The following is a 15956-nucleotide window of genomic DNA, read 5'->3' as shown; positions in this document are numbered from 1 at the left end:
GTGTTTCTGTGTGTGTGTGTGTGTGTGCGTGTGTTTTTGGGTGTGTGTTTATGTGTGTATGTGTGACTGTATTTTGGTGTGTGTGTGAGTGTGTGTGTGTGTGTGTTCCTCTGTGCTTCTGTTTGTGTTTGGTGTGTTTCTCTCTGTGTTTGTGTGTTTCTGTGTGTGTGTGTGTGTGTGTGTGTGTGTGTGTGTCTCTGAGTGTGTGTGTGTTTGGGTGTGTGTTTCTGTGCATGTGTTTGTGTTTGGTGTGTGTTTATGTGTGTATGTGTGACTGTGTTTGTGTGTTTCTGTGTGTATGTGTGTGGGTGTGGGTGTGTCTGTGTCTGTGTCCCTGATACCATTCAGCTGGTGTTTCCTTCAGCTGACCCCACTGCTGCATCACAGATGGCTGTCAGAGGCAGGGGTCGCCGTGGGGCCGTGGGGACTCGCGATGTCGGAGGTCAGCCCTGCTCTGCGACCGGGGAGGAGGGCGGTGTTCGGGGTGACGCCCCGCGCGCGTCACGCGGGCGCTCTGCCTGTCGGCGGCCGTCGCGGTTCGCCCAGATTCTAACGGGTCTCTTCTCTCCGGTGCAGTTGACGCGCAGAACCTGGAGACGGACGACGTGGAGGTAGTGGAGGGCGGGGTGGCCACGATCAGCTGCCGTGTCAAGAACAACGACGACTCGGTCATCCAGCTGCTGAATCCGAGTCGACAGACCATTTACTTCAGGGAAGTCCGACGTACGTCTCCCAGTCCAAATTGAGCGGAGGTTTATTGTCGAAGCGCACACCGTGTTTGTCACCCTGTACAAACCCGAGATGCATTTTCTTGTGGGCATTCACGTAAACACAAGAAACCTAACAGAATCGAGACTACCCAATAACTGTCCCTGAACCTGGTGGTGTGGGTCCTGAGGCTCCTGTACCTCCATCTTTAGGTGTCCAACAGAGTCATGTATATATTTTTTAAAATCAGTTATTGCTGATAAAACTTTTTTACAGTTAAGATCGGGCATATAGTCAAGGATGAGATGCTGAGGCCTTATAAGGCTTGTGTCAGGCCACACTTGGAGTATTGTGAGCAGTTTTGGGCTCCTTACTTAGGTAAAGATGTCCTGGCATTGGGGAGGATCTAGAGGAGGTTCACCAGAATTATCCTGGGAATGAAAGATTTAATGAGGCGGGAACATTTGACGGCTCTGGGTCCGTACTAGGAGAATGAGATGGGGGGATCTCATTGAAACCTACCTAATATTGAAAGGCCTAGATAGAGTGGATTTGGGGAGAATGTTTCCTGCAGTGGAGGAGTCTAGGACCAGAGGACACAGATAGAGTGGGTGTGGAGAGGATGTTTCCTATAGCGGGGGAGTCTAGGACCAGAGGGCACAGATAGAGTGGATGTGGAGAGGATATTTCCTATAGTGGAGAGTCTAGGACCAGAGGGCACAGATAGAGTGGATGTGGAGAGGATATTTCCTATAGTGGGGGAGTCTAGGACCAGAGGACACAGATAGAATGGATGTGGAGTGGATGTTTCCTGTAGTGGGGGAGTCTAGGACCAGAGGGCACAGATAGAGTGGGTGTGGAGTGGATGTTTCCTGTAGTGGTGGAGTCTAGGACCAGAGGACACAGATAGGGTGGATGTGGAGAGGATATTTCCTATAGTGGAGAGTCTAGGACCAGAGGACACAGATAGAGTGGATGTGGAGTGGATGTTTCCTGTAGTGGGGGAGTCTAGGACCAGAGGACACAGATAGAGTGGGTGTGGAGAGGATGTTTCCTATAGTGGGGGAGTCAAGGACCAGAGGGCACAGATAGAGTGGGTGTGGAGAGGATGTTTCCTATAGTGGGGGAGTCAAGGACCAGAGGGCACAGATAGAGTGGATGTGGAGTGGATGTTTCCTGTAGTGGTGGAGTCTAGGACCAGAGGACACAGATAGAGTGGGTGTGGAGAGGATGTTTCCTATAGTGGGGGAGTCTAGGACCAGAGGGCACAGATAGAGTGGGTGTGGAGGGGATGATTCCTGTACTGGGGGTGTCTAGGACCAGAGGGCACAGATAGAGTGGGTGTGGAGAGGATGTTTCCTATGGTGGGGGAGTCTAGGACCAGAGGACACAGATAGAGTGGGTGTGGAGAGGATGTTTCCTATAGTGGGGGAGTCTAGGACCAGGGGACACAGATAGAGTGGATGTGGAGAGGATGTTTCCTATAGTGGGGGAGTCTAGGACCAGAGGACACAGATAGAGTGGATGTGGAGAGGATGTTTCCTGTAGTGGGGGAGTCTAGGACCAGAGGGCACGGATAGAGTGGATGTGGAGAGGATGTTTCCTATAGTGGAGGAGTCTCTTACCAGAGAGCACAGATAGAGTGGATGTGGAGAGGATGTTTCCTGTAGTGGGGGAGTCTAGGACCAGAGGGCACAGATACAGTTGGTGTGGAGAGAATGTTTCCTGTAGTGGGGGAGTCTAGGACCAGAGGGCACAGATAGAGTGGATGTGGAGAGGATGTTTCCTGTAGTGGGGAGTCTAGGACCAGAGGGCACAGATAGAGTGGATGTGGAGAGGATGTTTCCCATAGTGGGGGAGTCTAGGACCAGAGGGCACAGATAGAGTGGATGTGGAGAGGATGTTTCCTATAGTGGGGGAGTCTAGGACCAGAGGACACAGATAGAGTGGGTGTGGAGAGGATGTTTCCTACAGTGGGGGAGCCTAGGACCAGAGGGCACTGATAGAGTGGGTGTGGAGAGGATGTTTTTTGTAGTGGGGGAGTCTAGGACCAGAGGGCAAAGATAGAGTGGGTGTGGAGAGGATGTTTCCTATAGTGGGGGAGTCTAGGACCAGAGGGTATAGATAGAGTGGGTGTGGAGAGGATGTTTCCTATAGTGGGGGAGTCTAGGACCAGAGGGTATAGATAGAGTGGGTGTGGAGAGGATGTTTTTTGTAGTGGGGGAGTCTAGGACCAGAGGGCACTGATAGAGTGGGTGTGGAGAGGATGTTTCCTATAGTGGGGGAGTCTAGGACCAGAGGACACAGATAGAGTGGGTGTGGAGAGGATGTTTCCTATAGTGGGGGAGTCTAGGACCAGAGGACACAGATAGAGTGGGTGTGGAGAGGATGTTTCCTGTAGTGGGGGAGTCTAGGACCAGAGGACACAGATAGAGTGGGTGTGGAGACGATGTTTCCTATAGTGGGGGAGTCTAGGACCAGAGGGCACAGCCTCAGAATAGTGAGACGTCCATTTAGAGTGGAGATGAGGAGGAATTTCTTCAACCAGAGGGTCTTTGTCTATGTTTAAAATGTAAGTCGACGAGTTCATCAGGGGAATGAGGTTGGGGGGATAGTAAGTCGGGGGAGCAGACTCGATGGGCCGAATGGCCCCGCTCCCCTTGCTGGTGATGAACCCATGCCGCCCTTCCCCCTTGCAGCTCTGAAGGACAACAGGTTCCAGCTGGTGAACTTCTCCAGCAGCGAGCTGCGGGTCTCGCTCTCCAACGTGTCCCTGGTCGACGAGGGGAAGTACGTCTGCCAGCTCTACACCGACCCTCCGCAGGAAGCCTACGCGACCATCACGGTTCTGGGTGAGTGGCCTCCCCTCTGCGGGGTTGCGAGCGGCCGAGCGTTCGGGGGTCCCGGTCCTCCGCTCTCCCCTCCCGTATTCTAATCCTCTTCTGTTTGACGCAAGGATTGACGTCCAGGTCCAAGTTCAAGATTAATTGCCAGTCAACCGTCCACACCTACACAGGCAAACCAAACAATATTCCTCCAGGGGACAAGGTTAAAAAATAAACCAGTACAAACAGTCACACACAGCACATCCAGTTACAGAACCTTGCAAATATATATATAACTGGGGTGCCTGCAACCTTTCCACAGTACTGTAGTAATTTTATGTATTGCACTGTACTGCTGCCACAAAAAAAAACACAAATTTCATGATATTTGTGAGTGATGATAAACCTGATTCTGATATGGGTCTCCGTTGTGGACTGTGATTGGGAAGGGGGGCAGGGAGAGGGGGAATCATGGTAGGGAAAAGGGGAAGGGAGAGGGGAATCATGGTTGGGGAAAAGCAGAAGGGAGAGGGGAATTATGGTTGGGAAAAGGGGAAGGGAGAGGGGGAATCGTGGTTGGGAAAAGGGGAAGGGAAAGGGGAATCATGGTTCGGAAAAGGGGAAGAGAGATGGGAACCATGGTTGGGAAAAGGGGAAGGGAGAGGGGGAATCATGGTTGGGAAAAGGGGAAGTGAGAGGGGGAATCATGGTTGGGCAAAAGGGGAAGGGAGAGGGGAATCATGGTTGAGCAAATGGGAACGGAGAGGGGGAATCATGGTTGGGAAAAGAGGAAAGGAGAGGGGAATCATGTTTGGGAAAAGGGGAAGGGAGAGTGGAATCAAGGTTGGGAAAAGGGGAAGGGAGAGGGGGAATCATGGTTGGGAAAAGGGGAAGGGAGAGGGGAATCATGGTTGGGAAAAGGGGAAGGGAGAGGGGAATCATGGTTGGGAAAAGGGGAAGGGAGAGGGGGAATCATGGATGGGAAAATGGGAAGGGAGAGGGGAGTCATGGTTGGGGAAAAGGGGAAGGGAGAGGGGAATCATGGTTGGGAAAAGGGGAAGGGAGAGGGGAATCATGGTTGGAAAAAGGGGAAGAGAGAGGGGAATCATGGTTGGGAAAAGCGGAAGGGAGAGGGGAATCTTGGTCGGGAAAAGGGGAAGTGAGAGGGGGAATCATGGTTGGGAAAAGGGGAAGGGAGAGGGGAATCATGGTTGGGAAAAGGGGAAGGGAGAGGGGAATCATGGTTGGGAAAAGGGGAAGGGAGAGGGGGAATCATGGTTGGGAAAATGGGAAGGGAGAGGGGAATCATGGTTGGGAAAAGGGGAAGGGAGAGGGGAATCATGGTTGGGAAAAGCGGAAGAGAGAGGAGATTCATGGTTGGGAAAAGGGAAGGGAGAGGGGGAATCATGGTTGGAAAAAGGGGAAGAGAGAGGGGAATCATGGTTGGGAAAAGCAGAAGGGAGAGGGGAATCATGGTTGGGAAAAGGGGAAGGGAGAGGGAGAATCATGGTTGGGAAAAGGGGAAGAGAGAGGGGAACCATGGTTGGGGAAAGGGGAAGGGAGGGGAGGAATCATGGTTGGGAAAAGGGGAAAGGAGAGGGGAGTCATGGTTGGGAAAAGGGGAAGGGAGAGGGGCATCATGGTTGGGAAAAGGGGAAGGGAGAGGCGAATCATGGTTGGGGAAAGGGGAGTCATGGTTGGGAAAAGGGGAAGGGAGAGAGGATTCATGGTTGGGAAAAGGGGAAGGGAGAGGGGAATCATGTTTGGGAAAAGGGGAAGGGAGAGGGGGAATCATGGTTGGGAAAAGGGGAAGGGAGAGGGGAATCATGGTTGGGAAAAGGGTAAGTGAGAGGGGGAATCATGGTTGGGAAAAGGGGAAGAGAGAGGAGAACCATGGTTGGGAAAAGGGGAAGTGAGAGGGGGAATCATGGTTGGGAAAAGGGGAAGGGAGAGGGGAATCATGGTTGGGAAAAGGGGAAGGGAGAGGGGAATCATGGTTGGGAATAGGGAAAGGGAGAGGGGAATCGTGGTTGGGGAAAAGGGAAGGGAGAGGGGAATCGTGGTTGGGAAAAGGGAAAGGGAGAGGGGAATCATGGTTGGGAATAGGGGAAGGGAGAGGGGAATCATGGTTGCGGAAAAGGGAAGGGAGAGGGAAATCATGGTTGGGGAAGGGGGAAGGGAGAGGAGAGTCATGGTTGGGAAAAGGGGAAGGGAGAGGGGAATCATGGTTGAGGAAAAGGGGAAGGGAGAGGGGAATCCTGGTTGGGAAAAGGGGAAGGGAGTGGGGGAATCATGGTTGGGAAAAGGGGAAGGGAGAGAGGATTCATCGTTGGGGAAAAGGGGAAGGGAGAGGGGGAATCATGGTTGGGAAAAGGGGAAGGGAGAGGGGAGTCATGGTTGGGAAAAGGGGAAGGGAGAGGGGCATCATGGTTGGGAAAAGGGGAAGGGAGAGGCGAATCATGGTTGGGGAAAGGGGAGTCATGGTTGGGAAAAGGGGAAGGGAGAGAGGATTCATGGTTGGGAAAAGGGGAAGGGAGAGAGGATTCATGGTTGGTAAAAAGGGGAAGGGAGAGGGGAATCATGGTTGGGGAAAGGGGAAGGGAGAGGGGAATCATGGTTGGGAAAGGGGGAAGGGAGAGGGGGATCATGGTTGGGAAAAGGGGAAGGGAGAGAGGAATCATGGTTGGGAAAAGGGGGAGGGAGAGAGAAATCATGGTTGGGAAAAGGGGAAGGGAGAGGGGAAGCACCAGAGAGACATTCTGTAATGATCAATAAACCGATTGTTTGGCATCCACTGACCCAAATGACCTTGCCTGGTGTCTCAGGGCGGGGTGTCCCTGCACCCGTACCACCGTCCCCCACCCCTCCCGCGGCGCGCCACCCTGGCCATTCCCAATATCCTTTGCGCACACTTGACCCTGCGCTGGGCACCGACGAGCAGGACCCAGAAAACCCACCCTCGTTCCTCGAGCGTGCTTTGCCCTCCTTGTCCGCAGGGAGAACAGCGCGACCGCCCGTCAGCCACGCCGACCCGAGCTCTTTGAGCAGGAGGAAAATGCCGTGTGCACACAGAACTGACTAGCAGTTACGGTTATTGACCATCCGGTCAACTGTGCGTGCTCAAGTCCTTTACTTGCGGAAACAATTGCCATTTACAATGCAGGCGGGAGGTAAAAGTCAATTGAAACTTCAGGCTGACGCCTGACACATTGAAGTTCGTGCACCAATTGTCCTTTAATTGGTGTGTGTATTTCGCAACCTTAGCGTCATCTCCAGTGAGCGAAATGACCCTGGTGATCTGCTATTCCAATGGAAACTCTGCCCTTCAGAGACCTACTTGTGTGGGCTGCAGAGAGCCTGGGCATTCTGTTAACCCTTGCCTGGACAGTCTGCACTCTGTCCGCAACCTATCGTCATCTGGGCCTTACGTTGACCCTTGCCTCACCACAACTTCTCCCGGACGTACAGGGGCGGAGGGTGCAGGGTCCTTGTTAAAAGCACGCAAATCCACAATTTCTTCTTTCAGTTTGCAGGTCAGAGTTTAAAGTGCAACTTATTAATCAGTGTACGTACATGTCACCACTAACTTAAGGTTCTTTGTTTTGCAATTTATTTTTTACTGAAGTTCATCACCAAAGAAACATTTCCATAAGATGTATTTCAGATACTGTACATATATATCATATAATCATATTTGCCACAAATCTCCACGTAATATTTATCTGAGGTATACACTTATAGAAAAGAGAGGAAAGAGAGAACAATCAAAAGAAGAAAACTATGTACAGAGTAGGGAGTGATTTTTTTTACAACATATTCATTGACTTGTGAGAATAAAATCAGGCCTATGAGGTGTTATGTAGTTAATCCATTTTTTCCAGTATGAATCAAATTGTTCCAACTTAAGATTAACAGATGCTGTTATCTTCTCCATTTTGTAAATGTCCATTATAATTTCCATCCATACATCTAAAGTTGGGCTCCTGTGATAACCAGTTCCTGGTAAGGGTCATTTTACCAGCCACCAGCAGTACATTCATTAAGTATTTATCTCTTTTCAACTGTTCTTGAGGTACATACCCAAAATATATGGTCTTACTCCCTAAGGGTATTTCACATTTAAAGATGTCTTGTAGGGCATTGTGTATCCCACTCCGATAGTCTTTGGTAACGGGGCATTCCCAGAAAATATGATAATGGTTTGCATTTTGATTTCCACAGTTTCTCCAGCAAATAAGGAGGTTACTATCATAATGGGATTTCTGAGAGGGCGTAATAAAATATCTTGTCAAGTTTTTCCACCCGAACTCTCTCCATTTCTGTGAACTGGTACACTTCCATTGATACCTCCATATTACTGTCCAGTCTTCCTCAGATATAATTATCCCTCCTTCCTTCTCCCATTTGTATGAAGTCGAATGTGTTTTAAAATTTGATAAACCCTTATACACACTTGAAATGATTCTACTACCATTATCTGAATTATATGCTTTTCTAAATAGCGCTATCAGACATCTACTTGCCTTGGTTACGTTTTTAACCATCCTATTAACATACCGTCGCATCTGTAGATACCGATAGAAGTCTTGTTTTTCTAATAAGTGTTTCTCTTTGAGCATTTCAAAACTGAACAGTGTTCTTTCTTTCATTATATTGCAAAGAACTGTTATTCCTTTAGCTGTCCAGTCCTTAAATCTAGCATCCAGTTTATTCGGCGTAAAATCCAAGTCATATGCACACCATTTAAGAATTGCAATGTCTCCCTCTAGTTTATATTCTTTTATAATAGTTTTCCATATTTTAAGAGTCTATTTCACCCATGGGTTATCAATAGTATTTATGTAACTTTGTAGGTTGTTATCAACCAAAATTGCCTGTATGGGGATGGGAAGTATCCTCTCCTCAGTGTTTTTCCATTGAGCGTCATATGTTGGATTGCACCAGCATATCACGGCTCTCAACTGTGCTGCAAAATAATAATCTCTAAGAGAAGGTAGGCCCCATCCCCACTTTTCCTTGGCTAATTGCAAAGTTTTGAGACAAACTCTAGGCCTTTTACCTTGCCATATATATCTTGATAACATTTTGTTCCATTCATTGAATTGATTCTGATTAATCTCTATTGATAGGGTCTGAAAGAGATTTAATAGTCTGGGCAATATATTCATTTCAACAGATTCAATCCTTGAACTGAGACTGAAAAAAGGAATTAGGTTCCACCTTGTTATATCTTCCTTAATTTTTTTTTTATATATAGGCTGATAATTGCATTCTGATAATTTTGCCAAATCCTTTGGCATAATGATGCCCAAATATTTGAAAGACTCTGTTTGCCATGCCCAGGGTTATCGACTTTCGATTTCTTTTGGTGGGCTATAGTTATATGAAAGTAATTGGGTTTTATCTATGTTGTATCCTGATAATTGACCATATTGTTCAAAGGATTGCATCAATTTAGGTAAAGAGTATGCTGGTTGCCCTAGATAGATCAAAATGTTATCTGCGTAACAAGCCAATTTATGCTCTGTCCCTTTAATAGTAATTACCCTGATATCTTCATTTTGTCTGATGTGTTGAGCTAATGGTTCCAGATATAATGCGAAAAGTAGCGGTGACCATGCACAACCCCATTTCGTGTCCCTTTCTAGGGTAAAACTATTAGATAAATATCCATTGATTTTAATCCTAGCAGTAGGGTTGTCGTATAGTGCCTGTATAGTTTTAATAATTGTGTCATGGAAACCAAATCTGTGTAAAACTCTGTAAAGAAAATTCCAATTAACCGAATCAAATGCCTTTTCAGCGTCCACGCTTATCGTTATTGCTTCGATTTTATTTTTTTGTGTATGATCCATAATGTGAAGTGTCCTTCGTATATTGCCTTGTGTTTGGCATTGTTGTATAAAAGCTGTCTGATCCTTATGTATCAGTATGGGTAGAAACTCTTCTAATCGTTTGGCCATGATGGAGGTAAATAATCTACAATCCACATTAAGAACGGATATTGGTCTAAATGACCCACATTCCATTTTATCCTTGCCTTCTTTCAGTATAGCTGAGATTATCGCTTCCTTCCAGCTGGGTGGCATTTGTGCCTTTTTTAGAGCCCAGTTCAGTGTGGGTAGTAAGACAGGAATTAACTCACTTCTAAACTCTTGATACCACTCTGCCGTATACCCATCTGATCCTGGTGACTTGCTTAATTTAAGCCTACCAATTGTAGTTTTTAGTTCAGCTTCAGTTATGTCAGCAATCATCGTTCTATTTTGTTCCTTCGCTTAAAGTGGGTAACTCTAGAGAATTCAGGAAAGTGTCAATTTGGGTTATGCTTCCCCCTGGAACTTTGGAATATAGAGTTTTATAAAACATTTCAAAAGCTTCTTGAATTTCACTTAGCTTATTTTTTATCATTTTTGTTCTTGGATCCCTAATTCTATGAATTGTATTTTTTACTATCTTTTTCTTCAGTTGTAGACTTAGATCCACTTTCACAGTGTCTCTGTTTCAGAAACATTAAATTTTTCCTGATTTCTTGCGTAACCAAACTATTAATTTCATTCCTAATTTTTAAAATTTCCTCTAACGTATCCTGTGCCAAATTCGATTTGTTTTCTTTTTCAGTTCCTTCAGTCTATTTTGTAATTACTCTAATGTTTTATTCCTTATTTTTTTCTCATATGAAGATATCGCTATAATTTTCCCTCTTAAGACAGCCTTCAGAGTATGGGAGGTGAAATCTGTCCATCATCATTGAATTCTAGGTAAAGACCAATTTCTTTTTTAAGTTGTTCCTAAAAGTAGGGATCATTGAGTAGACTTGAGTTTAGTTTCCAAACGGTATTCTTTGGTTGTAGGTCAAAATCAACAGATAAATATATAGGTGCGTAGTCACTGACAGCTATTGTCCCAATTCCCCAGGTGTTTATTTTGTCTTTGTCTTTTCCAAATGTTATGAAAGAGTCGATTCTTGTATGTACAGAATGTACCCACAGTGTCCCCGCTCACGGGGGGAAGGCTTCGGGAGTGAACCCCGAGGGAAAAGTCCGGAGCTGGGGTCCCTGAGGCAGTCCGACGTTGAGTTCAACGCCGACTGGCAACTCCTGGTGCCAAACTGTATCGGGTCTCTGCCGTTCCTTTAGATCAGAGTTTCCCAAGGTGGGGTTCATGAACCCCTTGATTAATGTCGGGGTTCAGGGCATAAAAAATGTTGGGAGGCCCTGTTTTAGATTCATCAGCTACATGGAGAGAGGGTGCCCTGCTGCACGGGCGACAGCTTGCTCCCTGTATCGTACTGCCCTGGCGTCTGTACGCAGCGTAGACGTCTATGGTCCATCCCGACCAATGAGGGGCACCCGTATCCAACTCAGCCTCCCTCAGTTCTCCAGCCACGCACCCCCTCCTGCTGGTTAGCACCCTGCACGCCTTCGGATGTGAGAGGAGAAGCAGGGTCACGGGGTTACAAGGAGAATGTGAGAACTCCACGCAGAAGTCAGGGTCGAGCCCGGGTCTCTCTGGAGCGGTGAGGCGTCGGCTCCAAACCAGAATGGGGTTCGTGATCACTGGGAGCCACTCAGCGGCCACCTCATCGGGCGCAGGCGGAACACCGGCTCGCTGACGCACATCTCTAATCAGCCAATCACGTGGCAGCAGCCCCGCGCACCGAATCACGTGGGCGCAGCCAAGAGGTTCGGACCAAACCTTAGAATGGGGGAGGAAATGTGATCTGAGCGACTTTGTCTGTGCAATGATCGCTGGTGCCAGATGGGGTGGTCTGAGTATCTTTCACCCGCAAGTTTGCAGAGAGTGGCGCCGAACGCGCGCACACAAAAAAAATATATATATTTATATCTGGTGAGCGGCATTTCTGTGGGTGAAATCTGCAACGCGGCCAAAAAGAGAGCAAAATTAGCGAGTGAGATTTCATAAGCTTGTGGAACGCTCTGGAATTCAATGGTAGAGGGGAAGAAGCTATTCCTTAAGTGTTAAGTGTGTGTACCTCCTTGATGGTAGCCATGAGAGCACGCCCTGGGCTGATGGGGGTCCTGAATGAGGAATGTCATCTTCTTTTGAGCCGTCTTCCGAAGACGTTCTCAATGGCTAGTGCCTGTGATGGGGCTGGCGAAGTTTACAGCCGTAAAGGGTCTTTGATACCAAACATCCTCGAGCTCTCAATGAAGTGCGGCTGTTTGTTGGGGCCAGGTTAGATCTCCACAGGTGTTGACGCCCAGGAAGTCGGAACTGCTTTTCCCACCCACCGCTGATCAAAGTTCCCTCGAACTTGTAACGGCCAGTACGCGCAACAATCTTGTGCTGTGCGCAAATCTTTTCCCTTTTTTTTGAATGAATACAGCCATTCATCCTCAGCCTCGTTTCTCATCTGCAGTTGGGAGATACCTGGCGTATCTCTGGAAATAAGTTTCGGGTTTCTGCAGGACGAACGTGCGACTGGAGGATTGAGAAATCTGTCGAATGAGTAAGCCACTCAAGTTATAATGTTTGACATTTCATAAGATATCTATGCCAGTAAACCCCCATTTAAACTTCTGCTTTGTAACATTGTCACATTTGGCATTATTTCTCCTCCTTATACACCGGAGATGCATTGTAAATTTGACAACGCTGTTTTCTTTTGATTGCTCTGTCAATCACTTGCGAAGTACGCTGTGATGTTCTTGTCAGTGTAGGGGTTCATTATATCAGTAGAGCAGATTACTGCAGCAGCGTGCACCAAGATACGCCAACGGTAGCACAGAGGTTAGCCCGGCGCTCTTACAGCGCAGAGCGTCAGGGTCGGGAGTTCAATCCCGGCATCTTCCACAAGGGCCCACACGCAAAGGGAAATCTGCAGATGCTGGAAGTCCCAGAGCAACACACACACACACACACACACACACACACACACACACACACACACACACAGACACACACACACACACACACACACACACACACACACACACACACACACACACAGACACACACACACACACAAAATGCTGGAGGAACTCAATAGGCAGGGCAGTATCTATAGAAAAGAGTAAACACTTGGTGTTTCGGGATAAGCCCCTCCATCAGGATTGGGGGAAAAGAAAGATGAGGAGTCAGAGTGAGAAGTCCGGGGGAGCGGAGGAAGTTCAAGGTGGCAGGTGATGGGTGAAACCGGGAGAGGGGAGAGTGAAGGGTGACGTAAAGAGCTGGGAAGCCGAAAGGTGGGAAAGGTAAAGGGCTGGAGAGGAAGGAATCTGATCAGAGAGGAGAGTGGACCGTGGGAGAAAGGGAAGGAGGAGGGACACCAGGGGGAGGTGATGGTTGGGAAAGGTAAAGGGCTGGAGAGGAAGGAATCTGATCGGAGAGGATAGTGGACCATGGGAGAAAGGGAAGGAGGGGGGACACCAGGGGGAGGTGATGGGTGGGAAAGGTAAAGGGCTGGAGAGGAAGGAATCTGATCGGAGAGGAGAGTGGACTGTGGGAGTAAGGGAAGGAAGAGGGACACCAGGGGGAGGTGACGGGTGGGAAAGGTAAAGGGCTGGAGAGGAAGGAATCTGATCGGAGAGGAGAGTGGACCGTGGGAGAAAGGGAAGGAGGAGGGACACCAGGGGGAGGTGATGGGCAAGTGAGGAGAAGAGGTAAGAAATCGAAGTGGGGATTTGAAGAAGAGTGGAATGGAGGGAAGGATGTTTTTACCGGAAGGAGAAGATGTATTTTGATTTTCTTGGCCACCACCCCACCCCAACCCCTCCCCACAAACCAGGGAGTGGCTGTGCCAGGGGAGGGGGTAACATTCAGCCACCCCAACCCCTGGTGAACAGAAGACGGTAGCTACCCGCATGGCTTTGACACGACGGGTAACTTTGGCAACGTGCTCTTGTGCACCCCCCCCCCCACCCCCACTTACCACCACCACCCCCCACATCAGTCCTTCTGGTGTCAGGGACTGAGGATGATGGGATACATGACACGGAACATCATCGCCACAGCAACCGCAGGGAATTTACAGACTCCGCCGCAGCAGACATCCGCAACCAGCTTTCGTACGCGGCGCTCGTTTTCAGAGGAGAGTTATATTATCTGAGGTGTGATGGATGAAATTGTATTAATTGCCTGGTGTTCAATTGCACACTGCAGCGTGTTTCGGAGCACATAGAGCTTGGCAGCAGCCTGAATCTCCTGCAGGAGCACGTCCATCACAGGTCAGAGGAGTCCGCACCAGAATCGGATTTATTATTGCTGACATATGTCAAGGAAATGTCAGAGACAACTCAAACGACTGTAATGTGCCAGAAGACTTAGGCAATTGCTTAACTGATCATTACAGAATGCCTCTCTGCTGCTTCCCTCTCGCTTCCCTTTTTCCCAACCACGATTCCCCTCTCCCTTCCCCTTTTCCTCAACAATGATTTCCCTCTTCCTTCCCCTTTTCCCAACCATGATTCCCCCTCTCCCTTCCCCTTTTCCCCAACCATGATTCCCCTCTCCCTTCCCCTTTTCCCAACCATGATTCCCCTCTCCCTTCCCCTTTTCCCAACCATTTTTCCCCTCTCCATTCCCCTTTTCCCAACCATTTTTCCCCTCTCCATTCCCCTTTTTCTAATCATGATTCCCCTCTCCCTTCCCCTTTTCCCAACCATGATTCCCCTCTCCCTTCCCCTTTTTCCCACCATGATTCCCCTCTCCCTTCCCCTTTTTCCCACCATGATTCCCCCTCTCCCTTCCCCTTTTCCCAACCATGATTCCCCCTCTCCCTTCCCCTTTTCCCCAACCATGATTCCCCTCTCCCTTCCCCTTTTCCCAACCATGATTCCCCCTCTCCCTTCCCCTTTTCCCAACCATTTTTCCCCTCTCCATTCCCCTTTTCCCAACCATTTTTCCCCTCTCCATTCCCCTTTTTCTAATCATGATTCCCCTCTCCCTTCCCCTTTTCCCAACCATGATTCCCCTCTCCCTTCCCCTTTTTCCCACCATGATTCCCCTCTCCCTTCCCCTTTTCCCAACCATGATTCCCCTCTCCCTTCCCCTTTTCCAACCATGATTCCCCCTCTCCCTTCCCCTTTTCCCAACCATGATTCCCCTCTCCCTTCCCCTTTTCCCAACCATGATTCCCCTCTCCCTTCCCCTTTCCCAACCATGATTCCCCCTCTCCCTTCCCCTTTTCACAACCATGATTCCCCCTCTCCCTTCCCCTTTTCCCAACCATGATTCCCCCTCTCCCTTCCCCTTTTCCCAACCATGATTCCCCTCTCCCTTCCCCTTTTCACAACTAGGATTCCCCTCTCCCTGCCCCACTTCCCACTCTCCGTCCACAGTAGAGACCCGTATCAGAATCAGGTTAACATCACACACACATTGCATGAATTTTTTTTGTGGCAGTAGTACAGTGGAATACCCCCGGGTCCTAAAGCTAACCTCGACAAAAAAATTCTCTGTGCAATTCCTTTGCCCCCTGAGAGCGAAAGGTTGACGCCTCGGAGGGAGCATCGGTGGTAACTATCCATCTGCCTGCTCTTCGTCTAAAGCCCGTCTTCCTCTTCCCTCCGGCAGTCCCGCCCGAGACCCCGACCATCGATGCCGACAAGGACGTGGTGAATGAAGGGGCGGAGGTGGAGTTCACGTGCAGCACCAGCGGCAGCAAGCCGGCTGCCGAGATCAAGTGGATGAAGGGGGACGAGGAGCTGCAAGGTCTGGGGCGCGTTCTCCATTCGCCCGCTTCTGCCTAGCATCGAGGCTGTGTGCCTGACATCGCTCAAACCGCCACCGATCCCTCATCCTTCCCTGCGTCCTCTATCCTGTGCTCCCTCCACCAATCACGGCGTCAGAGAGGAGCTCCAACCGCCATCAAGCGAGGCTAAACGGTTCCCGTTTTACGTCAGAGAACGTACGCGGCATACAACCTAAAATTCTTACTCTCCGCGGACAGCCACGGAACGAGAAAGGGAAAAAAAACCCAAAGAATGAATGAGAGAGAATGTCAGAAACCCAAGTCAACCCCCCACCCCATGCACAAGCAACGGCAAAAACATCAAACCACCCCCCCCACCCCAGCACCCACCATGCAAGCGATGGCAAAGCCCCCCCTCAAAGAGACCCGTGATCTGGAGTCCATCAAAAAACTACTCTCTGTCCCAACACTTCGACGTCACAGACAGGGCTCTTTCTCTCGCTCTCTCTCACCAACGAGGGGGAGAGATATCACTCCTGCCACGGACAGGAGGGAAGGCCAGCAGCTCGCTCTTTCGACTTTACTGTCCGCAGCGTCGCTTGTTCGAGTTTACCCCGTACGCCCCACCACCCCAGTCGAGGTCCTTATTTCGACATCTTCAGATCCCCACCAGCTGTCACCTACCCCCTCCCTCATTACAGGGGCAGCAAGAAGCTTAATCACAGTTACCCGTTCCCCATCACTTGCCAAATCCTCTCTCCAGACCC

At 49.2% G+C, this 15956-nt stretch overlaps 1 protein-coding gene across 1 annotated transcript in view; it reads left to right on the top strand.

Moving 5' to 3' along the window:
• Positions 1 to 433: 433 nt before the first annotated feature.
• Positions 434 to 15956, top strand: part of LOC140192701 (cell adhesion molecule 1-like) — a 41426-nt gene continuing 25903 nt past the window's right edge. Inside the window, exons 1-4 of the mRNA XM_072250217.1 lie at positions 434 to 536; positions 577 to 723; positions 3408 to 3560; positions 15072 to 15209. Coding sequence (XP_072106318.1) covers positions 434 to 536; positions 577 to 723; positions 3408 to 3560; positions 15072 to 15209 — 541 coding nt within the window. The remainder of the gene's footprint in view (positions 537 to 576; positions 724 to 3407; positions 3561 to 15071; positions 15210 to 15956) is intronic.

The sequence above is a fragment of the Mobula birostris genome, unplaced genomic scaffold (genome assembly GCF_030028105.1).
Source record: "Mobula birostris isolate sMobBir1 unplaced genomic scaffold, sMobBir1.hap1 scaffold_2203, whole genome shotgun sequence".
Taxonomy (NCBI): domain Eukaryota; kingdom Metazoa; phylum Chordata; class Chondrichthyes; order Myliobatiformes; family Myliobatidae; genus Mobula; species Mobula birostris.
This window is presented reverse-complemented; position numbering and strand designations above follow the sequence as displayed.